At 34.9% G+C, this 26455-nt stretch overlaps 1 protein-coding gene across 2 annotated transcripts in view; it reads left to right on the plus strand.

The window, feature by feature from the left end:
* Positions 1 to 26455, plus strand: part of LOC124632166 (protein jim lovell-like) — a 44226-nt gene that overhangs the window by 9242 nt on the left and 8529 nt on the right. For both annotated transcript variants that reach the window (XM_047166872.1, XM_047166874.1), the window contains exons 2-6: positions 19787 to 19947; positions 21994 to 22185; positions 22505 to 23192; positions 23952 to 24130; positions 24759 to 24848. In XM_047166872.1, coding sequence (XP_047022828.1) covers positions 19807 to 19947; positions 21994 to 22185; positions 22505 to 23192; positions 23952 to 24130; positions 24759 to 24848 — 1290 coding nt within the window. In that variant the 5' untranslated portion in view covers positions 19787 to 19806. The remainder of the gene's footprint in view (positions 1 to 19786; positions 19948 to 21993; positions 22186 to 22504; positions 23193 to 23951; positions 24131 to 24758; positions 24849 to 26455) is intronic.

Here is a 26455-nt window from a genome sequence, read left to right on the forward strand (position 1 = left end):
AAATTCATCCGCGTTATATTTCGGGCATAGCAACTATATCTGCAAGCGAAAAAGTTACCCGCCGTCGCTGACGCACCCACACTAGCAAACAAAACACTAACACGACATGTGCATGCAGCACACAATAGGCCTAGGTATATATCGCCTACAGCAGTCTACACGCACACATCGCAGCGTATGCACATGTGTGCGTCCGGCCGCAGACTTTACCCTTGAACGCATGCGAAACGCTAGATAATTCCACACCGAATTGGTGCATTGATAAAAAATGATAACCTGAATAAACCGTTGGCAGGTTTCAGCGATGACATACGTACTTCGCAATTTTTTCGATTTTTATAGTTATAGTGTCATAAAAAACGCAATAAACTGTATTAGAATTATTACATTCAGAACTAGACAAAGACATGCCTATTATTGCCTATGTGTTGTAGTTTCGAAGGCTGAGAACATTACAGAACATGTATTTTATCCGCCAACAAACTAGAATCTTGTAAGATTAACGAATTCAAAAATAAAAATATGAAAGTGCAATTATCGTTTTGGCAGCACTTCAGGTGATTTATCGGGAGAGTTTTATCTTTAAAGATGTATTTAATTAAAGCACAGTCTTAGGATTTCAAATTCGGAGTATTGGTTATTCTTCGAGGCCTGATGATTATTTTATCCTGCCTACGCAAGATGTCTAAAACGCGTCACGATGAGTGACAAGCGGCCACAGATCTAGACTTATACGAAATTAGTCAGTCTGGAGTGTAGACACATGTTGTTAAATTCGTTTGTACGACCGCATGTAGTGTGACGATAGCACACAATTGCCTTCCTCGTATTAGATTAGCTCACCATCAATGTCAGTCATTCTTATCGGAAGTTCGGAGTTCTAACTTGTAGGCTTTTAATATCCTCTTTGGTAGACATTGCAGTTATCGATAATTTTATATATTAGTGGTGAGTTTTTTCCTTCAACACATACTTCGAACACATATAATATTTAAAATATATAGTAACTCTTATTGACGTCTAAGATCTTTTTTGACTATTTCTCTAATTGCATATTAAGTAGGTACCTACTAGATTAAGAATTCGTTTTTGTCATTTAAGTTACTTAAGTGCAGACTGCGAATGCAAAAAAGTACACGAAAAATACAGAAAACATGTTCTAAAATTTAAATGTTTGCAACCGCCATTTTGATAGTAATTTTATTCGTAGATTCTATTCAAATGAATTATAATTTAAAATTATGAAACATTCAAATTTTTTTTGTAAAAATTAAAACTGTGTACCTGTTGAAAAACATTGCTTTATTGAGACAAAAATGTGTGTTTAAGTTACACAATACACGAATTGACTATGTTATAATTTTTAACAAGTTAATTGTTATGAGACAAAACAAATGACTATTGTTCCCAAAAAAAGTTCAATTTTTTTTTCCTGCAGACTAAACAGTCGGCCGACAGTTACCCGATGGATGTAATTTTTTAAATCTTGATTCTGATCAAAGTTTACGTAACACGTAACCCAAGTTTTTGGTTCTTGAAGGTGTATTTATTTCATAAATTATGCAACAATTTTATTAGGTCTCTATGCATCAACAACTAAATTAGGTAACTAATGTCGAAAACGTAATACCTCGTGTCTGGGCCTACAATAACCTTGTGATTTTATGCATTTTAATTTGCAATTAAAAATGTTTGCCAATTCAAAATTGATACACAAGAAACCTGTTTAGCAAATGCCTTAATATTTTACATAAATAACATTAATAACGACGCATTTCCTTGTTGTAATATGTTTATTTTAACTAAATGCCTATTAATTAATAATTATAATGTACTAATAATTTAGATTGGATTATAACTAATATTACAGCCATAATCTATATATATATTTTCCAACATGATGATTGAAATACACTCAAACATTTTGACTGATTTTGTTCTGTAAGTCAACGATACTAATCTTCTAAAGAGGAAACATTTTTTGGCATCCTAAAGGTTCATAATCGGTACAGGCAGTCGTTTCCACGTGATGCAGGTGAAAACCTGGGAAAACAGCTAGTACTTAATAAACTTGCATTTTAGCAACTCTACTTTCAGCAGAGATTTATTTACAAATCTATGGGATATCGAGTTCTTCATAAGATACATCAGATTGTATAGAAACTGATATAGTACCTATAATACGATCTCAATCGAACTGGCAATATCTATAAACGCATTGCTAATTCCTGCGATTGACGCGATTGCTTACGTTATACGTTGCTATCGAATGCCGATTTCTTAGCTTGTTAATCGATATTTGGGTTAGAAATTTCTGGATATCGATTTTATTTTTCAGAATTTAGAATCCCTGCTTCATATTGAAAGGTGAAAAACACATGGTTATTATTTAGGAGATATGTTCTACCCTGAGACTATTTCATCCACTTGGATAAAAAATTAAAACCTACTAATATCTGTGTAAAAATCTCAACTTAGATCATTTCTCGGCATATCTTGAATATCATAGGAAAGTATTGCTTATAAGACTTTTTGCATATTTGTTGTGAAGGTCAGTTTAATAAAACCTTTCTAAAAAAATGCATGTGACATCAATTCTTGTAATATATATTTGACATACAAATCACAAAACTTTTATTCTGTTTCCAACATGACACATCACTTCAAAACTGCATTTACATATAAGTGTTAATTAGTTTTTATATTCCTAGAAGATTTTGTCGTACACGGAAGAGTAATATTGTATAAAGTTTTACATAAATGAACATGATAAAAGGCTGGCATCGTATGATTTTACCAACAAAACCTACCTCAACACAGACTCATTTGACTTTGAAAAGCATATCTGAATTTACGTCGCGTTACCTCGACACTTAGACTCGCGCGTTCAAGGTACGACCCGTCTTTCTCATTAATATTTAGTGATTGACTTGTTATTGTTTAATTAGTTAAATATTGGGCCTCAAAATTACAGTTTATTTGAAATGGTCTATGGCCAAGACTGCTTCTTAGTTGGTCTAAATAAGCTTGAAAAATAATACACTATTTGTGAGTCTAATCCGGTTACAAAAATAGTAGTATAAAAGAAATTAACAATCTATATTTTTAGCAATAAACTTATCTTTACATGATAATAAAGCAACACTTGCCATTGGCTGAAGTTAAACAGCTTTTAATAAAGTAACAAAGCCTGAACGAATTATATCGATTAAGTTATCTATATGTTTTGAAAGTCATCTTTATCACATCCCTTATCAAATTAACCGATTACTTATTATTATGTAATTACGTAGCTTATTTAATGTAAGTATAGGTATATTGAATAAGGATAACATTTTTAAAATTGCAATAAAATTGACCTAATTTACATCTCATAAAATTTAATTATGCTGATGACGTAAAATAATAAAAAATATATTAAACTAGTTTTTCATTTTAATAATTCATTTTTAACTAGAAAAAAAAATACATTATTTTTATTAAAAAATATTATAATTTATAATAAAAATAATTTATATTGGTGAGCGCCCGTTGATGTCTATTGAAGGGTTTCCTTTCTTCGTTTGTAGGGACAGCCGCAGTGTAAAGTCATAAGCGTCCGCGGGACACGTTCTAACAAATATTAGACATAAAAACTTTTTGCCTGCCTCTGTTCAAATTACTATTATTCTAGCATGTAGTCGGGTCAGACATCATCATATTTAAGTTTATTTATAGAACACTTATTTACAGCCTTTGTTTAAAATTAGAATGACCTAACCACGACTGACAGATAATGATATCTGAGGGCACGGCAGTGCCCCAGCCAAGACTCGAGCAAAGCGGACACGGCCGTACCATCTTTTCTCGAAGCGTTTCGCGGCTATTTCAGCCCCCTGTATCTTCCATGTGAACAAAGCTAGGAGTTTAGGTTTTCGATGACCAAGAGTAAGTATTAGAACAAGCTTAGTCTCAAAATTACAAGACATTTAAATAAATAGTTTACGAGTTATGAGCGATCAAAGTTACACCATTTTGTCACTGACTCACTGACCGATCATCAAAAGTCTAAGGTACTTCTAGCAAACTTAGAACCTTCAAATTTGGCACCAAGATAGGTTATTAGCTAGATATAAAGGGAAAATTATAAAAACCTTAAAACTTAATAAAGAAATAGGAAACAAATTATATTTGCGGTTTTTCAAGAACATTGTGTATGAATTTTGACTGCATTGATAACTGTGTTATTTATTTATGTACAAAATGTTCCTATTTGTTTTATTGTTACGTAGTGTGGTATATTGTTATTATGTATTAAATATACATAAATATGAATAAAAAAGCTAGGTTAAAATGAAATGAATAATGATAAAATCTTTCATATTAATGCAGTGCGATAAATACTGCATGCTCGCTCGATAGATGGCGTTGTCTGGTCTAAATCGCGCTATGGTTTCGTTACATAGCTTATAATAGTATAAGTAGTACTTAAAACAAAACAAATAATTTCATGTGATAGCGCCATCTACTTCTGAAATAAATCTCTTTTATTCTAAAAGATATTTAAGTGTACATATTTAGTGAGTTGCATGTAAGTTAATTTAAAATTTGTTATATACTTAGAGAAGAGAGACCTACAAAAAATAAATTAGATCCCACCAAAAACATTAAATGTAAAAATAAAGCCAATCCTCTACGCAATTCCTCCACCGTAAAAAGTTTTGAAATCGCATAGAAGCCAAGTCCTGTTCAACTTTATTTGTAATAATAAATCAATATTTTGTGACTATATCAATAGTTTTGTTCACATTACAATAATATTGTCTTGGCCATGAGCACAAGTTAAAAGTCGCTCCTTGAAATAATGTGTAAATACCATTGAATTGATAAATTCTATATGGACATGATTTTACGATTGGACTGATTATGGACTGATTGGAATTTGGATCACCATGGACTAAACATGCGCCATAGTACATGTGCAGTTCATTGATGTTGGATGAAACTGACTGTCGGTCATTTAGTAACAATTGAATAAACTAAAAGTATTTAATTCTGTGGTATTAAACTTCATGTTTGACTTTCACCTCTCCAAGATATGCTGTATTATATTTGTAGTTTATTGTGCTCATGGCCAAGTCAATATTATTGTAATGTGAACAAAACTATTGATATAGTCACAAAATATTGATTTATTATTACAAATAAAGTTGAACAGGACTTGGCTTCTATGCGATTTCAAAACTTTTTACGGTGGAGGAATTGCGTAGAGGATTGGCTTTATTTTTACATTTAATGTTTTTGGTGGGATGTTTTATATTCGAAGATTCGAATTGGCGGTTACCAATTTTTATAGCAAAGTTTTCTCTCTCTTTTTTGAATATATTTTATATAAGTAGCTAGGGATCGGATATAGACATCGGCAACACAGTTAGGTTCAATTATCGCAGTTAGGTACATTACATCTCAATATCGCACTCCTTACCATATTTACCTCCAGGAAACAACGTCGATCTATGCCAAATATTTGTTCTAAATCCAATAAAAAACATCAGCTTGGAGAAACCAGATAGCATCGTGGTTAGGTATAAAAAATCGTCAAGGTTAACAGGTCAACATAATGTTAGGCGCAGCTACAAAAAGCCTATGACGTGAAACACTAACCTTCGTAACATCTATCGCGGCTCAGCATTGTGTATATCTATGACAATCGTGCGTCTACGCAGTTTTTGTTACCGTTTTTGTTCAACTCTTGGCGATAAAAGATTAATGTTTTGTAGCAGTAAACTATGTTGCAATGTTTTTGAAAAAGACCTGGGCATGTATTTGAAGTTTTTTTAGTCCGTGACTACCGAAAAATAAAAAGGAACTTTGTTATTACGAACAATATTAAAAAAGGGTTAACTTATAATGACTGGTTTTTGACACTTTTCTGCTGATACTTATTGTCTTTTTTGTGATTAATCCGGAATATTGTCAATTAACATAGAAGTAGGTAGTATGTATATAAAATTCTCAGTTACTGGGAAGTATGATCAAACCGTCCGTCACCGTGAGCTAATATGAAAACGCATACAAACTTCTATAATTGACAATTACATACCCACGATGTCATCTAAATGATGCAAGTGATACTTGTACCGAGTTCAAAAGTTTTTAAACAGGAAAATGGTGCAAGTGAAACAGTTAAAATTAACTGAATTTATTGAAAATAATGCAACAGACGGAGTTGGTGCATTGGTTAGGTAATTACATCATTTGCCATATTTACGTGTTAATTAGATTCTTGCCTTTTTTTAGAGGTTGCATCAACATCTGTACCTACTGCCTGGAATGAAAACTGAATTGTCTGGTACATATAAGAAAAACTTTATACTTAAGTTTTGCTTTTTCGTATTTTAAAATGTTACCTATAGTCATCCTCCGAGCCTTTTCCCAAACTATGTTGGGGTCGGCTTCCAGTCTAACCGGATTCAGCAGAGTACCAGTGCTTTACAAGAAGCGACTGCCTATCTGACCTCCTCAACCCAGTTACCCGGGCAACCCGATACCCCTTGATTAGACTGGTGCCAGACTTACTGGCTTCTGACTACCCGTAACGACTGCCAAGGATGTTCAATGACAGCCGGAACCTACAGTTTAACGTGCCATCCGAAACACAGTCATTAGTGTCTAAGATATACTTAGAAAGTACATACAAACTTAGAAAAGTTGCATTGGTACTTGCCTGACCTGGAATCGAACCAGCGCCCTCTTAATCGAGAGGTTGGTTCTTTGCCCACTAGGCCACCACGACTTTTTGTATTCAAATGTTACCTATAGTAATAATTATAAAAAAAATATAATTTGGCGAAGCATTTTCAGCATTTTTTATGTCAATTCTGATATAGCCAACCTACAGATGAAACTTTTTTTTAAGTTATCGTATGGAAAGATTACAAAGCATGGGATTTAAACTGATTTTTCTAGGACCCGTTATTCCAATCAAAGGTTTTTCCATAGACATCATGGTTGCTTAGGAAAATCCGTGACAATATCAAGTTAAAAATAAACCATTAGCACGAAGGCATTACGTAAGATGTATGCTTAATATAAGGCTTTGCGTATTTTGATGAAGTGCACCGCAGTAGCAGATGCTCAGAACCTCCGATCACATTAAATTGAAGAAAAAGGTTTGACATAATTGTAATAACCTTATCTTAACGATTAAGCACCTCCCCTAATTCCACACTTAAATGTAAGTAGATAAGCGTTCAACCTTTTTTGTTACGAATATGGGTATTACTTCATTAGTTTTGACAAATTGTTTTGCAATTTAGAAGCTCCCCGAATTTTTTAACTGCCCATAAAAAGGGAGTGTTATGTTTTTAACGATTACTGACCACGTAGTAAGAAATTCCTTTAAGCAGCGGAGATATTATGGGGCATTAGCCCTTTATAAATGATCACTAAAATGACACGTTTTAACACCGGAACCGACAGGTGGCGCTATTGAGCCTGGCCTATAATTAACTCTTGACTTTTATAAAGTTATTTCTCTTCGTTAACAGCTGGTGACAACATTATTATTAGCTGACCGCTTATAAATAGTGGGCTTGAATTATTACCGGATTTGATTGGACATCACTTCGAGCCGAGACATATCGGATATTAAATATCGATAATCCTACAGCACTACGATTGCACGGCCATGTCTATACTCAGAAAAAGGACTTTCATAAACATTCGTCGGAAAGCCGCGTCTCTATAAACAATTGAATGCGTCGAACTATCACGTTTTCAAATGATGAACTTTTATTTGCTCTATTATGGTTTCCTCGTGTACCCTAGAATTATAATGCAAACTCGAAGTTCAAAACGCAATATGCGAACTCACGTTATTATAATGCCATAACATTAAACATGCAAATCGAGTAAAATAAGATTCTAATCGATCCAGTGTTACTCGATACATGAATGTATAAGAACACACTCCGATGCTCTGGTTACTAATTGCCCGCCTCTAAATTGTCCTTAACGTTCTCATTACGACTACGCAATGCGTGTAATTGCAGCGAACTTTAACGTTTAATTTACATCGTTCTAATAAAAGTCGGGGCTTTGTTCTCCCCTGTTAATTCAAACAAGTTCAACAGTCATGGGACTATCTATATATGTAATAAAAAACCCATAACTGTTATTTCTGCGAGCGCATATTCGCATCACTATACAACGCCATTATAGGGGGTTGCGTGTGTGCGTGAGTCACGACTGCCTGTATTTTTCTTGTCTTAGACGCACACATGTAAATGCAGAGCATCTGTAGTTACATAATTCTGTATGCAGTAACGCTATGTATTGTTGTGAGATTTAAAAAACGTGTTGATGTTGAGCTAAATCATTTAATAGGGTCACGAGCTTATCAGGTTTTTTATCGTAATTCTGTTATTTAAATTTTTGCATCAATTTTTAACGTTATCGCTAAAAAAATGCAATGTTTTAAGCTAATTCTACAATGTAACTATAATGCAGTGTTTTTGTTACTGTACCTACTTAGTTCTTGATAATTCCTGACATAAAATAATATTAAGCCAAAATTACCGAAAGGTTTATACCAGAGTTAAAGGTAAAGAGCTTTATATTAAATAAAATTTTTAGATTGCAAAAAAGTAAATAAGCATTTAGTAGTTTATTATTCTTATATTATTCTTCTTAACCTACCTATATTGATAGTTTAAAAACCACTTCAAACTATACAAAAGAACAATATTTTACAGGTACTTACACTATACAGCGTAAACTATAGTAGACATTATAAACCACCATAGAATGACTCCCAGCCAATACAATAAGTTCTGGCATTGCTCATCGCATTTCTAGCGCGACGACCTCCAAAGAGCGAATTTTTTGCCGTCCTCACATTTTGGGAATTCCCATATCTGGCCTGTTGTTGATCTATAATTTAAAAATAATAACAGAGCACTTACTACTAAAGAAGCAATAAGCATTATTATACCACAAAAGAACATAGTATTTGATTTAAAACCTTATAACTAACATCGTAAATCGCCCCTTATATTTTACTATTCTGGAATTATTTATTAACTTGAAGTCTTTACATTTATGATTAAAATGTCAATAAATAAATTAACATATTTATGTAAACTAAAGAAGGTATATTTATGAAATTTAAATTATCAAAAATATAGACACATAAATTTTTGACTACTAAGTCTAGGTAAAAAATATAATTAAAACAAATGCGTTGACTTTTGGCTTTGACGTCGATAAGAATATTTTGAACACGGTCTAGAGAGATCGAGGAAGTAAATGTCACTAGCTACCTAGTGACATTTACTTACTTACGTAGGTTGACCACATTATCCCAATCTTATCTTCTTATTATGTAATGTATTGATAAATGAGGAAGGAGAGGACTTCAGATACCTACATGTTTTCAGGAAAACGTTTTCTAAATAAAGTTTGGCTTTTGTAATTGCCAATGATGATGATAAATTGTAAGAATTTAAGTAAAGTGCACATAATTCTACAAGTATGATATAAGTATCATATAAGTATGATAACAATATTTTATTAAAATATGCTGCAACAACAACTTCTCAGTTCCGCATCACCCGAACGTTATGATTGCATAACATTGATCAAATCTGTATTTCAAACAAATTTCAAATACACCGGACTAAAACCGCTAAAGTTTAGTCTAAGTCTCGGCTGGCTAGACAGGTTTCACGCGCCAGAATATAAACAAAAAACCAGCCGAAATCTTCGTAGGTATATATTTAGAAGTTTTTACTAGATTCCAGTCTCGTTCGACCGATGTAGGTGCATTCATTGAAAAGAACGTTGCATGATTTTTACAATGGCTAAGACACCAGTTTAGTAGATTTTGAATTCGGAATAAAAAAAGAGGTCTGAAAACCACGTGAAAAATTATTTAGGTACATGAAATATTTTCCAATCAATGTTTTTTGAGTTCTTAATTTACTAAAAGTCATAGGTACATTGACATTTCCAGAATTATTTTAGATAACCGATCCATTTCCTTTTCTTATCGTAAGTACACTACCTATTATTATATTAATAATACCTATACCTACCTACAATCAATTTTCACTTGCATTGTGGATAAGATAATGCACAAAGGACAGCTTAACCCAGAATTGAGTTTTCTTATATCGATAAGTGATAGCTTATGCATATCAGGACATTATCTTGTTACTACAGAACCAATCTAACTCTCATTTTGTAAACAATATATTATTAGAGGCATGAAATCATGCAAGTTAGTCAAGTTATACCTACCTGTACTGATATAATTGAGAGGAAACATTTTTTTACCCTAAATTCTCCGAAACTATTGAACCGAATTGAAAAAATATTCCAGTGTTGGAAAGCTACAGTCTTCCCAGGTAACATAAGCTATGTATATTTTATCCGGGTACGGGCAATAGTTTCCACGGAACGCGAGTGAAACTAATTTAAGATATAAAACGATTAGTGAAAAATATTCAGTGATATTTTTTAACCTGAATAATAGAATTTAATGAAGATGCACTCCAAAGCGAATAGAATAATTTTGAACATGTTACGCACACTAATGCAATGTTTAATGTTTAATCCTTTTGACACCCAGACATGGATATAATACGAACATTTAAATTTTTATTATCTCCTAATCTGTCTGCAACATGAAATCAAGTTTTGAGAATGCAGCTATCCAACAAACTTTCACAGACTTAGACTACAAGTAATATTTTAATTTATTAGATTATCTACTATCAACGGATTTACATAATGCTAGTTTAAAAAGCTTTTATTTTAACGTTTTTTAATATACCGTTATAAACGCTATAAATAGCACTTAATTATAATAAATACCTTTTAACATATTTTGTCCTTGCTTTATACTTTTAGGTTGTATTTTTCTGTAGTGTACTACCATAACCACATGATACATACCGATTTCATTCATTGGATACAGACAAAAGATTACCAACTAAGTATTTATTATTCTTTTTTTCCTAAACCTAAACGATTAAAGTCAAAAACTGAAAAATAAAAAGTTAGACCTGAAAGTAGCAAACTTGCTTTCATAATTGTAACTTTCAACCAGGAAGTGCTTTTCCCACGCTTAAGCTTTTGAATAACTTGCTTATCTCAGAGTTTGTAATAATACACAAGTGTGTGAAGGCCTTCGTTTAGCTATTAATTATTACAGTGCGATCCGGTACTGATAACTTTACACTCAGGCGCAATCGATTCGGGTCACTTATGAACACCTCAATAAGTTTGTTTTACATGTTACACTTTTCGGTCAACAATAGTTTGTTTTTTGCATTGTCTGATTTTTTGCACTTATATGTAAGGAAGCATGCACAGGAACACAGCCTTTATTTATTCCTGTACCCAAATATATATCATGGGATATCCACAACAATATGATGTTATCCATCAATATGTTACAGTAATATCGATATAGGGGGTCATAAATCGGACATTTCGCAGTGTCACGCCCAAGCCAGTGACATGGTTTCCTACAATAATAGTGGATTTATTGCGACGATGTCGGATAGGCGGCGTTCCGGGCAAAAATCCTGCGTAGGCGCAACATATGCTCCGCCCGCGCTATTTGTGTACCCCATCACTGTATCGTACGCATAGTAATATCTTATTTTAATGGCGAGTATCGCTTCTATTGTACCACTTAATTCATGCCATAAAAATATTGAAATGTAGTCGCTTTTAAATTAAGAGAATGCTGCGTCATAATAACATATAAAATAATAGTTTTTAATTGAACACCTACTGCAGCATACAACTTACACGTAGATCTTGAATGGATTAATTAAGAACCTCCTCCTTTGTCAGAAATCGGTTAATAGATACTCGTAGGTAACCTGATAGAACTCTGCTTTTCATATTAAATAATTTTATTAACGCATTTTTTTATCTTTCTAACAAAATGCATTATTATTTCTAAGACAGTGGCATATCAGATAATGTAGTTCTAAAACAAAGTAATTAATTATTCACTAGTGGGTTTACCAACAGACGTTAACAAATGCACTACTTTGTCAACGAGCAAAAGTTTTGTAAAAAGTCGCCGGGACTTCAGAAGTGAATGTACAATGCAATGCAAAGCAAACAGATATGCAACAGATTTTGCTAAAAGTTTTAATATTCTTTTTTTAATGGTGTCGATTACAAACTTTTTGAAATGGAATTGTATCAAGAACAGAATATTTATTTAGAATTTTTTGTTCTAATCTTTGTTTATACATTCGGTTGCATAATAATATATTCTTAACTCCTTGCATTTTTGTGACCTTGTACAAGAATAAAATGACCTTTATCAATATCGCAAATTTTATCAAAATATCAGTCTGATTAGCATAGGCTTACAATATTTCGAGCGATTTAAATTCATATTTTATCACATGAATGAATAATTTAATCGATATTAGTTCATCTATTGGTTCGTGTTATTTTAATTATTATTACCACAAACAATATTAGGACCTACATTGTTTCTTGACGCAAGTGTAGTTACTACGCGCGTTCTACGACAGTGCTACGAGAAAGTATAAAATGATGTCTCATTATGCTACGACGTTTGAAACAAAACAAGAACATAAATAATATTTTACCAGCAAATTAGTTAGACGGCCGACATGCAAACAGTCGTAACTGAGAAAGATAAATCTTTTCAAGTCAATAGGCACATAATGTGTATTTGGAAAACGATGATGACGCATCGCCCTTGAATTGACTAATATTGTCTCGTGTATGTCTTGTTAGATTGCAGATTTACGAATGTAGATATTCATCCTAATCGATAATGCATTCTAAAAAAACTGATCAGAAAAGCACTCGCTTTTATTATGCACATGCATAATTATTTTGCATTTATTTAATTAACCTTTTACAGTTTTCATTATTATAATAATAAATAATTATCGTTTATTAAAACGTTAGAAGTCCATAAGAAAAAATGGTTGACGCCCACAAAATAATGGCCTGTAGTTTGATTAGTTGATATACAAAACAAAATGGAAATAAGGAATTCATATCGTGCGTGCTCGCTTCGCTCCAGTGATGCTCAGCCCTCCCCCAGAGCTCTCTGCATGATCTTAGGAGGATAGCGCCAGTAATCACCAACTTGGGAGACCAGATAAGCAATTTATACTTACGATAATATGCTGGTGTTGTTACTCACTGTATTGCAAACTCTTACAACACAGAATTTGAATATTTGTCTAGCCAACACTTTGTATGACACCTGGACGTTTATCAAAAAAGTTATAACCCTGACAGAAGCTATTAAAATATTTTAATTACCTTCACGTCTTAGTATTCGTGACATTTAAAATTTAAAAATACTTTGACGCCCTATTTTTATCTTTTTGCACTAGTGTATACCTTACATATTAAGGAATATAAGTAAATAAAAAGAGCAACCTTGAATAAAACATCAGCTGTTTTTTCTAGCACTATGTATATCAGGCTTTATTTTTCTCCTTGCAACCGTCTACAAGTTAGGCCTATTTTTAGCGTGCCTAGTCGGCGACTCGCACTTGCCCATTTTTTATGAGATAGATACGTGTATAAAATGAGCAACCTTCAGAAAATGCAAATATCGGCAACTGCATGTCAGTCGTTGCCCGGCCAGTCTGGCAGTGATTAGAACCAAGGCCGATACTGAGCTTCGAATTTTTAACAGGCTACTGTTGTTTTTTTTACATAAAATTAATAAGGTAGGTATATTTCCACGATTGATTCTAATTGTAATATTCATAGTTTACAACTAAGTGTTATTTAATTATTGTTCGAATACAGTTTAAAGCAAGGTTGTAAAAGATGAAAAAATTTGACAATTAGACATGACAATCATTTAAAAAATCACAACTTTTAGATGTGATTTGTAATAATTCGATATATAAAAGCTACCTAAACAACTACTAATAATCTCTTAATCAGTGCTATTAATCGATTTCCTATCTACCTGTTATATTCGAATGACAAACGTTGCGTAGACGGCACATGTCCTGTCTAAGAGGGTCATTACTCACTTATCAAGTCCGCATTGACTTTGGTCCAATTTCATAGCCATTATAGAGATGTGCTCAAATGCTCACTTATGCGACGGCCGCGGTTGGTGGCGGACATCGAACAAGAGTACTTCAAAGAATATTAGGAGTTTTGGGTCTTTCTAACGAGGGGAAAACAAAATTGATCAAAAGTGAACTGTCTAATCTAATTCATGTTTCTACGCAGGTTTCATTCAGAACGTATAAAATTATCATGGTCATAAATGATATCTTTGATTTCAGGCGGAAACGGTTATGCACATTCCTAATTAATTTTCAGAAGAGTCATTACTGAAATAAGTTTCCGTATATTGCCATCCTGTTCAACAGGATACAAATACACAATATGTATCACAATTACGATAAGGCGGTAAAGAAGCCTGAGAAACTAAAGGAACAATTTCCTTTTATTTAAATTCAGATTAAATTATGAAAGCAAAACCTGTTGATAATAATTTTAATTAAATATCTATTTTGCAGACGCGTCTAGTAGACGCGAAAGTAAAGCCGAATTCTTAATTGTTTTCAGTCCGTTGACATCTAAAACTTTTAGAGCTGCGAGTCTATTTTTGTAATATTTAACTACAAGAAACGTGACTTATTAATTAATAGAAATTATAAGCTCAATGCAATGAAATAGCAATAATAAATCTATTTTAAATAGGTACATCTTTAAACGAACGCTGAAAATTGTCTATCACAATTCCTATATATCAGTTCAATGGAATATGGATAGGTATGTATTACCTAATGTTTTTCAAATAAGGTTCGAATGCCGAATTAATTAATTAACTGAAAAATAGCATGCCCAATTTTGGATTACGTACAGGAAATAACAAAGTATTAAAAAAAAAACCGAGTGAGTAGTGCCAAAATTGTGGTGGCACCATTTTGATAAGGTCTCGTGGTAGGTATTATAGATTTAGGCGCGACCGGATGCCCGTGCGTTGTCGCTACAGACCGCCGTCGGGCGTCGGGCAGCGTCGGGCCGAAGATACCGCGTCCGTCGGCGACGTGCACCGGGCATATGCGTTATTTTACGCGACCTTGATCCCCACGCCGCGCGGCCCGATCCGCGCGTGTTATGTAAGGCCACTGCCACACACTGCAGTTTCAGGACAACGAGTGACGTCACCCCTATTGATTAGAGAACAGAACAAAAATAGAAAATGTTTAATGCAATTATTATGAATAATGAGTCTCTGTGTGCGTAGGCACGCGTTTCCTGTTTCATTTGTTTTGTTTTAGAATTTTATAATATTTTATGAGCGCTGTAAATCGTGGAGGAGATCAATGGGCTGTTTAAGTTGATTGATAAATTAAATCATCGCTGGCTAAGTTATCGATTCAAGAAAAAAATATGGTTATGGTACAATTGCTCACTAAACACAAGATGACGGCAGCTTAAGAAAATCCTAACAGTAAATGTGCATTGATTCGTCCTATCAAGGAAAACGATATGCACTAAGTTGAGTACCTACCTAATTTTATTTTCCTATTGCAAAAATTAATATATAATCATTTATAAACACGATTAATGACAATGCTAACCATGTTCATACATCACTGGACTATACCTAGGTACAGTCAGTTACAATTCTGTACGTTCCAATAATCTTTATTCAAGTTTAGGTCATAGCTATATCGAGCCACGTGACATAGCGAGCTAACACACTACACCTAGTACTGTAGTATCTATAGGACAAGTGCACACGCAAAATGTACGAAGTGACATACAAGTGTGAAAGACACCTAATGTACCATTAAATTAACATAGGACAGCTCATGTGAACTGCATCGTTAAGCCAAAGGTACACTGATTACTACAACAAAAACTTTGTTTGAACATCTAAGTATTGTTTTTTCATTTGAGACTCGCTAAGTACCTATGATTTATTAGTTTTACATTTGCTGTGCGTTGCAAAACGCTGTCCGATGATTTATGTATACCTACCTTTAAAATATTATAGGTAGGTACATGATTATTTTTAACATTTTTAATGTATTATCCTGTAAGCATACATGATACTTTTTTCAATTACCTATCTCGTATGATATAAAGTTTACTTTAATTAATTCTTCCTTACTTAATGCTGTCGCTTCGGGGTTGCCTTAATTCATAGATTCTTGCTTACTCAGGACAAGGTGTATAGCATTTTATTTCGAGCTTCTGCCAGCTGTTCTCTGTTGGTGTTTTTTTTAAGTGATTGTGATCTGTTGGAGATCTTTTGATTATAACTGAGAGCTTAATATTATCAAAAGTTTAATCTTCAATTTCTCATAAGCAAGTACAAGGTGTCACAATATTGTATGATGTAGTCGAATCCTTCATGAAAAATCATCAATGTGGAAATGCTACCTATTTAATAAAATTACTGATGATGACGTACGAATTTAAATTTCCTCATAAATGATGAAAACATTATTTGGGCATTGACTTCGTAATTTCAGATGAATTCATAAAGCTGTTATGTACCCATAAATGGATAGGTACCTAAGAAATTAATCAAAATTTTAAGAATTCAATACATTCAGATAGCTGCGTACTTAGTCGTAAGTACCTATAGGTACCTAAGTAAATTATTCTAACACCTAAGCTACATCTGTATGATCTAACTAAACCTACGTACACATAAAATAAACACAATGTGGCATTCGTCAGTGTGTCCACTCCTTTAAACATGTTAGCTAGACTATTGTGCTGCGAAGGTCGTTCATAGCTATACTTACCTAGCCTTACAAATGTACGCTAGCATTTGAGCTGAAGCGCTACTCTAATCTTACTTCCTATACGATTATATTCATATTATAAGAACTTACTAAGTAACGGCATTTGCATTTTTCGATTTTAATGCAAACTCTTTAGTTGAATAAGGCCTTCGCCAAAAAGAAGACCAATAAAAAAAACATAGTCCTTCAAAAGTCTATGGTCAGGTCATATTTGAATGGTTTCGAAACAAAACAAAATTGAATCGAAAATATCGTGTGTGAAAAAACCAAAACGACGAGAAAAACGAATTGATTGTTAAGAATTTTCTCTTAGTTAGTGGTGAGTAGGAAGAAAATAATTATTTGTTGAAATATATGTTCATTGGCCGATGTCTAATTGCTACGCAAGGGAACGTGCCGTTGAGATCCAGGTGCATAGCCGCAGGCTACGAGAAAAAAAACTATTTAAAAGTAGGTGTACGTTTTTACGGAATTTATTGACCCTTAAAGTAGGTATTGGTAACTTTTGAAACATCTTAGGTCTTAGTTGCAATTTTTGTCAAAGTTTTAAGAGACGAGAATTTACGTTTTATAAAATTTGGCTTAGCCTATCAAAATGTGAAGTTAGTACTTAGCTAATTTCGTTTAGATTCTTGCAGTTCACAAATCTTCAAACATTAAGTCTACAATAAAGACTTACACTCCTCAAATGAAAACTTACTTAAAAATTTTCTCAGTAAAATCGATCGATCAAACTTATTTAACCTACCCAGATTTTCCCCATGAATAATATAATTTATGAATAAAACGCATGAATTCGCGCCATTACCCGATAATATCTGACGAGATAACATCAAATGTCTGCGTAGCGTGTTAGCGGCAATCTATTGCATTTTTATCAAGTGCATTTTAGGAAGGTCATGAGATTACAGCCGTTTATATAATGGAAAATATTGTCCTGATATGGTCCTGATAATTTGTGATAGATTACAGTTTTATCTTTAAAAAGCCTAAACTGTGTAAGGACTAAAATAAACTGAAACATGATTACCTTTCCATAGTCACCTACATTATTGTTTAGGAACAAAATAAGTACCCACACAGTGTCATCTTAGGAATAGTAGGTAGATAAATGACGGTGTAGTGTAGCTAAGCACAAGGTTGCATTTCCTGAAAATTACTTCAACTTGTTGGTATTTGACGTTAGCATGTGTTTTGGAAAGTTTAAAAATATAGTAAGTAACGTTATGCTTCGATCTGACGGATGCGATGAGAAAAGGATTCAAAGGCTGTAAAAGAAAAAAAGACGACCTAAACAAAAACCGTACGGTCAAAAATTTAAAATAGAATGTTCCGCGTCCGCGGCCTTTACAACGAGCGTGTGATGTGAGAAGTGAGGAGTGGGGGGGACACAGACGGACCGATGACATCACATCGAGTTGCAGTGCGGTGCGACCGCCAACTCTTGCGCAATCGTGCGCCCTTGATCTTGACTGCGTCGCGGCCGCAGCCCGCACGCGTGTGCGCACAACACCTACGTTTAAATACTAGGTACACTCGCAGCTATATTTATCTTCGCGCATGTAGGCGCGAAGCGGTAATCACAGAATAAAAAATAATACACAAGTGGCGTTTTGTACTTATTAGCAAACCTGAGTGTTCCGGCTGCTGAACGTTGGTAGGTAAATATTGTAATTAACTGCGGATGCCGCAATAAATTTGATTTTAAGTTCAAACGCAGCGGTGCATTATTATTTACAGTTGACAGGTATTTATCTGATTGAAAACAGGGAAGGAAATGAATATCACGTGGCACATAAAATGTTGTATTGAATTCAATATAAGGACTAGGACGCACAAAATTTTATAACAATTTTTAGCATAAAATAATTACTTACCTATCGAAGCCTGTGTTCGACAAAAACCATTTAGGTAGGTACACCATGATGTTTTCGAGGTCGCAGACTAAAACCGTTTATCTTCACATATAAATTAGTATTAGGTAAATATAGGTACCTAGACACAATAGACTTTTGTATTTATGTTCGTAGATCTATGACTTAACATGTAGGTACCTACCTATAATATATGTGAGTAGGTATATAGGTACGTACTGTACGTTAATAAGCGGTAAATGAATAATGAGTCGTGACTGGTGTTGAAAATAGGCCTTAAAATTGATAACGCAAGTCTGTGGCAGACGCAGAAATACACGTGTAACGATAACTAAGAGTTGGTAGGTACCGTCATGAACGCAACTAGGGTTGGGACTACATAACCGACACGATACGGAAATATATCCCGTGTTTTAAACCGGAATTTACGACGGTTGAAAGGGCAAAGTTTATTGATGGATATTAGTACCTTAAACAAAGGTATGATACGTGTGATGATAATGGCACATCTCACGATAAATTAATGTATTATTGGCAGCATCAGTTCCTAACGGCTTTGATAGCTTCGAGCACATGTTTAGTGCAGAAATAAAATAATAACTTGTAAAAACCCAAGTAACCGCAATTATGTTTGTGGCCGCTATGGGAAGCACCGTAGATAAACGTTAACGACATGTTATACTGATTTTGTGCGCCTGGGAAGATTTGTTTTATGTGATCTGTCTAGATACACACGTTCAGCATTTTCAGAGAGATCTCTACACGCTAGTGTACTGAAATGTCGCACCAAGTCTTTTACTTCTAAAAAAAAGCTACCTCTAGATTCAATGCCTGTGCCCCTGTGCCAAGGTTCGATTCCTACACGGAAGAAATAAATAAACACTGAGTGTGTCTTTACAACCTAACCGTACTATATGTACAAATGACATTCTTGGCGCAATCAAAGTTCACACGTAAAATTCATCACCCCAAACTCACATACAAAGTGACCTATATATATATATATATATATATAAGAGGAAGAGATTCTTTAGGTGGGCGTTCGCATTTAGGTTTTTAAACTAATGACTAGGAAAGCAAGAAGATTGCTTTAATAAGATCTTATATGTGTTCCAGCGGCGGGAGCTAGCTCAGACATGGGAAGTGAGCACTATTGCCTAAGGTGGAACAATCATCAGAGCAACCTGCTGGGAGTATTCAGCCAGTTGCTGCACGACGAGAGTCTGGTGGACGTCACGCTAGCCTGCTCCGAAGGTGCATCCATTAGGGCTCATAAGGTAAAGCTTATCAATGTCACCTGTGCACAAATTGTTTACGGAATGCGAGCGAATGCAAATTGATTATCCATTTCGCTTTATCACAATTGCACCTTGATTGTCAGCGAATTTGTTTCAATTGCACCTAAATACAAATATACCTACATTGTTACTCCCAGATTGAAGTTGGGAGAATGGTTAAAGAAGAGTTTCTTGGTCCACCACATATTATGTCCTATTGTCGCTGAGTAGACCTGTAAAAAATATGAAGTCATTAACAACACCTATGACGATTTTATGGGAATTGCAAGATTACTATCGTTTTCAGTGGTGGCGATACTATGGTGGTCGTTTGATCAGCATTTAGACAGATATAAAACAAATTAAAGTGGATACTTAATCTCTGATCATCCGATGCCTAGACTGTACAAAAATGACACTTTCGATTTCCCTTTGAAGTTCTCACAGTTGGCACTTGGCATTGAGTGAGCGATAGTGATTCCGTATAAGTTTAATGACTTCTATTTAGTACCGCACGTGTAGAAACCTCTCGTTACGCTTCATTTCGATACTTTGTAAGTAGTTATTGTTAATCTTCGCGCTTTAAGGCCCAATATCACGTCCTTTGCTTCGGTCGCGCTCCGCAAAATCTGTCCACTTTGCTATTAGCTGTTTTTACGATCGATCTTGCCGATGACCTAGAGTAGGTACACGTGTCTTGGATAAGTTTCGGTTTATAACTGGAAATAAGATCGATTCAAAAACTTACCAGCATTACAGACTAGACTCTAGCTAGACCTACAGCCCATCCAAATGACACAATAACCAAACTGACTGAAAATGACCGAAGTGCACAATTAGGTAAAAAGCTCTTTTCTTATATATAACGGTTATAATCTTATTGAAATGTACATGTATGTAACTGTCCAAGAGTCGCTTTAAAAACAAATTAGGTATCTATATCCTGTAAGTAAGTAGGTAATTTAATGGATTATATGTATCCTAAACGATATGTTGAGGAGGCAAACCTACTTAGTCGTTCGTAATCCAGACATGTTTACAATGCTTGGCTCGCATTAATCTAGCCAAATGTTACCTTAGCATGTCTACAAGACAAACATCAATTTATTCTTATTGTTAATGCATGTTCTTACATTAACTATTAAATTAATATTCGATTAAATTAATATTCATTGCATCAAAATTTGTCATCACGCACTGCGTTAACCGAATACCTAGGTATGTTATCGTCTTTTGTTTCTTATTAGGAATAGGAAGTCATTAATCATAGGTCTTGTGAGATTAGTACACCTAGAAGGTCTGTTCTAATCGTCTACCTATCTAGGCACTTGGAATAGAGTTGGTCGATACAACAAAATTGAGCAGCCTACCTATTACTAACTTAACATTTCATTTTTGTACTTGGGCCTGCCTACAAATCAATAAGTTGAGTAGACTATGTATTATTTTTACTTCCAATTTTACCCGTATTACAATGATATCCTGAATTGTTATTAAAAATAGGAAAACAAAAGCAGGATCCTCTGCTAAAAAGATCGGTACGAACATGGCTGTTAAATCGGCAACTGCACTATCCTACCTACCTAATTACAATACATAGGTAGATTAATCAGCACAACAGCCTGGTAATGATCCTAAATGTAGTAAAACAGTTACATCTCCAGCTGCAGATGAAAGTATGCAGTCAATCCCTTTTAACATTTAGTAGCCATTAATCGGCAATACGGGGAAATACTTTCATCTCTGGCACGATCAGTTTCCATGAAATGAAGCGAGATAGTTAAGGCATTTGCAGTAAACGACTTGTATTACCTAGCCACTAGATTATGATGATATTTCGTGTATTCTTCCAAATGAAGCTGAGGAAGTATGAAGAACAGGTTAATATTAGGTATTGCGTACAATGGACAACACATGAGGTCAAATAAATATGATAGCAAAATGTGATTTTAAAGTCATAATGGTGCTTTTGGTTATCAATGTCTATGTCCTCTTTAAAAAGCTATTTTAGTAAAGCATAAAGAAAAACGACCGCTCCATTTTCAGGTAGTGCTGTCTGCGTGTTCATCGTACTTCCGATCTCTGTTCGTGGACCACCCGTCGCGTCATCCAATCGTGATCCTGAAAGACGTGGGCCTAGAGGAACTACGGACCCTTGTGGACTTCATGTACAAGGGCGAGGTCAACGTCCAGTATTGTCAACTGCCTGCTCTCCTCAAAACTGCCGAGAGCCTTCAGGTACCTATAACCTCAATACTTCTGCTCGAAAATGTTCACTCAAAATCAATGACTTTTTATTAGATAGATAGTCTACAGTTTCACAGATTCAAAGTCATAAAACTAGCATCTATTGGGACTGGTTTTCAGTCTGTCTACTCCCGCAAATAAAATATTAAGGTCAAGTCTATTTCAATTACCACTCTGACTATAACTGTGCCTATTTTTTTGTTAGGCCAGAGCTGTAATGCGTTATTTATCATTGAGTAGGTTTCAAGTAAGAAATATGATTGCTAGTTGAAATGACAAATGTTATAAATAGATTTATTTTATTTTCTAGGTAAAAGGACTAGCTGAAATGACTACTTTAAGCGCAGCCGGCATTGAAACAAGAAAAGTTCAAGAACCAATGGAAGAGTGTCAACCACAGGAGACAAGAGAAAGTTCAGAAACACATGAAAAGTTAGACGGCAGAGATCACAGAGAAAAGGAGGATCGGCGCGAACCGAAAGAGACACGGGAAGTCCGTGAAAGAGAAAACAAAGAGACTCGTGAAGTAAGAGAAACTCACGTTAGAGAGAGTCACACAAGAGAACCTCGAGAGTCGAGGGAATCAAGAGAACATAGAGACAGAGAACAAAGAGAACCTCGTGATCTAAGAGAGTCACGAGATATTAGAGAATCAAGAGACCCTCGTGACTTGAGGGATCCCCGCGAACTGCGGGAACATAGGGAATCTAGAGAATCGAGGGAAATTTCACGAGATTTAAGAGAGGTTCGGGATCCAAGGGACTTACGCGAATCTCGGGAAACTCGTGACCACAGAGAAATGCCAGAAGCGTCGCCCCCAAGAATATCGCCGTTACTTTCGGTGCGGCGATTTAGGCCAGACCTGTCGGGCGAGGCTCCTTCCCTCACACACCCTCCTATACCAAAAGACGAACCACCTGATGAGCCCATGCGATCATCGTCGCCAGAAGACGATACGGTGTCGATTAGATCAAATGGTGCACAAAATGAAAATATTGGTACGTATTATACTAGATAGTAAAAACAGGTTTAGGTACCTATTAATTGATTGTACCCGAAGTCGTTTCAGCCTAGAAAAGCAAAATTGGTAAAAACTTAGCTTATTAATCAAATTGGATGTCATGAATTCTCGTTTACAGTTGTTACCTATCTTTATTGCCTTGTGCTCCAAATTGTACTGCTTATAAAACAATTGTTATGGATATTACAGTATTTCGAATCTAGAAGTTTTATTTTTACAAAGACAAAACCCAACTTTCTGAAATTGTGTGAAAAAATAACACATTGACAATTAGTCATAATTTTCTACTCGACTAACATTCAATTCATATAATCGACTAAATAAAGATATTTTAGGCACGAGCATCCCTAGTTTGTTTTGACTTTTTTGGATTTGACAACCGACATCCAACGTCAAAACTGTCGAGAAGTTGTTTATTCGTCGGTATTTTCAGTTTTCAAAAAGTTACCACTGAAAACAGTCGGCAATAGTTTACAAAATGCATCATAATATTTCAATAATATCATTATCATACCTTAATTTTGTTTATATTAAATGCAGTAAGGTAACAATGTTTAATTTGGATGCAATCACTTGAAACACATAAGGTAAAGTCGAGGCTTAATGCAACAGGCTTGAGGCCCAAACTTAAAGTAGCATTTTACTTGAACATCATTATCTCCCTAGCCTTTTTCCCAAGGCTGAGTACCAGCATTCTACTGTACAGTATTTAAAGTATTGTTTGATGTAATTCCAGGGTTGAACATGACGATAAACAGCCACGGTGGTGGGGCCCTGGGCGCGCACTACGCGGCGGAGCGGCTGAGCGCGCTGGGCGGGCTGCACGGCGGCCTGCACGCGCCGCTCGCGCCGTCGCCGCGCGCCGAGCCCGTCGCCGGGCCCTCCGGCCTGCCGCCCGTGCAGCAGGTGCCCTTGGTGGGTATATGCCCAGATTTGTAATCAATTCGATAATGTTCTACATGTTACTGGTCTTTTCTCCAGTGTTCCTGGGCAGCAACGTTATTGGTACAGCTTCCCAGCGAAAGAATTTTCCAAATTGATTCGGTAGTTTCAGAGCCTGTATTATATATATTACTATAGACTGTGTACATAGATGTATGTATATTGATGCTATCAAAATGACCAAATGTCACTATCACTGCATAAATATTAAGCAAAGCCGCTTCCCACTGTTTGTTCCAATGTTGTTCAAATTCAAATTCCAATACTAACATCTTTAAAACTATGGGATAGATTCTCATGCAGGTTTATACACATGTGAAGCCACAGGTTACAAGTAGACGATAATTGCATGTAGAATTTAAATGTAGAAAAGCTTTAGTTATAAATGTCCAAATTTTTAACCCTTCAACTGTAATGTATGTAGGGTAGTTGGTAGGAATAAATAATTCTTAAAATATTCAAGTATCTGCGTCTTACTTACCATCTTGAAGTATGACCAAAAGTAGTAGTTTATCAGTGATGGATAGGAAATATATTACATATTCTAAAATACTGACAGAGGCTTATTATTGTAATTAAACCAAAACTCAAAATTTTCCAGTCATTGAAGAAAGAAATTGACTGGGACAGGACCAATGAAGAGAAGGCTGGTGGCGAGACATCCTCAGAGTACAGAATGCAACATGAATCCGTAAGTACATTGCCTTTCATATTCGATGTGTAAATGTACTGTATATTTATGTAGATAGAACACAATTTTAAGTAATTGTTCATGTATTTGTTTTTTTTTTTTGCTATTGGCAAAATCAGCTGCGAATTACAAAAAAAGAGAAAAACAAACTATCTAGAAACATCGGGACTTTTTAAAATTTAATATTTAACCTTTACGTTATTTAATGTTAAAAATATTAAATTATTAGAATGAGGAAGTTACATTGAACTGAAATCTAAAAGGAACTGAATAAATTCCAGCAACAATGCAATAAAATTCATGTAAAAATATATTGTGACTACTTAAACCTTGAAATTGGCAATTAATCTCATATCAACACTTCACATTGTGTTCTTAAACTTTAAACATTGACGAATGTCATTATATTTGTTTTCACAATCTTCTGACATTTGCCGATATTTATTGAGCTGTATTTTGTAATGTAGATAATGTGCAATGTGCATGTATGTATAAGTAGCTTTTAATAAATGTCTATAAACATAATGATAGATCTGTGTTGTCTTGCATGTTTCATTATTTTTTCCACAATCATGTAACTATTTGATGTTTATGTATTTACTTAAGTTTAAAAAAAAAAAAAAAAAAATAGAATTGAGCAATATAAATTCTTCTCTCTATTAAGAAAAAAAATACAAACTTTTTCAAACAATTCAAACCAAATGTTATATTTGTCCTTGTCAAGCAATAAATACTAAATACAGACCAGACTGCCTGGTGCTTGTCAACATTACAATAAGTTTCTTTAACTTGTAACACACTGATGTATGTTGTGATTGGCTGCTTAACAATACTATAGGAACATTGTCTATGTATGCCTACTAATTTGAGTGGTGGCACAAAATTAAGTGACTAACACAGGCTAGTGAGCATCCCGTAACAAAGAAGTATTATTTAATTTGTTGTTTGTTGATGTTTTATGTGTAAATTGATTTGTTACACGCATGCTTGTTTGATATGCTGCGCTACTTTGAACATCGAGTATTATGCCTTGCTGTCAAGAAGTTGACCTTCATTTTGTTGGCCATCATTTTTATATCCATTCATTTTGTTTGATATATATTTTGGGCAGTTTTTTATTTTAACTTTGGCCATATTACATGCATACGTTATAGTACGAATCTGTGATTCAGTACGCGTGCGCGTTGCTAAACAACAAGGCATTACGCGTAGCCGGCTCCCGGGTCACTCCTGCACATTCTTTGGGCAAAAATGAGCGTCAACTTCTTAATTAGATAGTGGAAATTAAAAATATACCGAGACTGCATCTCAATTTAGAAAGTAGTGGTAGAGATATTGCACACAGTTTGGTCCGTGTAAAATGGAACAAGAAAAAAGAAGTTGATGTTCTTTTTTGTGGTTGCAGGAGTACGATGGGTCCGGTAGGGTGCGAATTGAGGAAGGGGAGAGGGGCTACCCGTGCATACACTGCGGCGCCGCCTTCCCGCATCAGAGCAAACTGACGCGGCACATACTGACCACGCACACGCTGGACACGCTGAAGTACCGCGACGCGCTGCTGGGCCGGCCGCTGGGGCTGCCCATGATCGGCCAGTTCTCCGACCCCG

The sequence above is a fragment of the Helicoverpa zea genome, chromosome 7 (assembly GCF_022581195.2).
Source record: "Helicoverpa zea isolate HzStark_Cry1AcR chromosome 7, ilHelZeax1.1, whole genome shotgun sequence".
Lineage (NCBI taxonomy): Eukaryota > Metazoa > Arthropoda > Insecta > Lepidoptera > Noctuidae > Helicoverpa > Helicoverpa zea.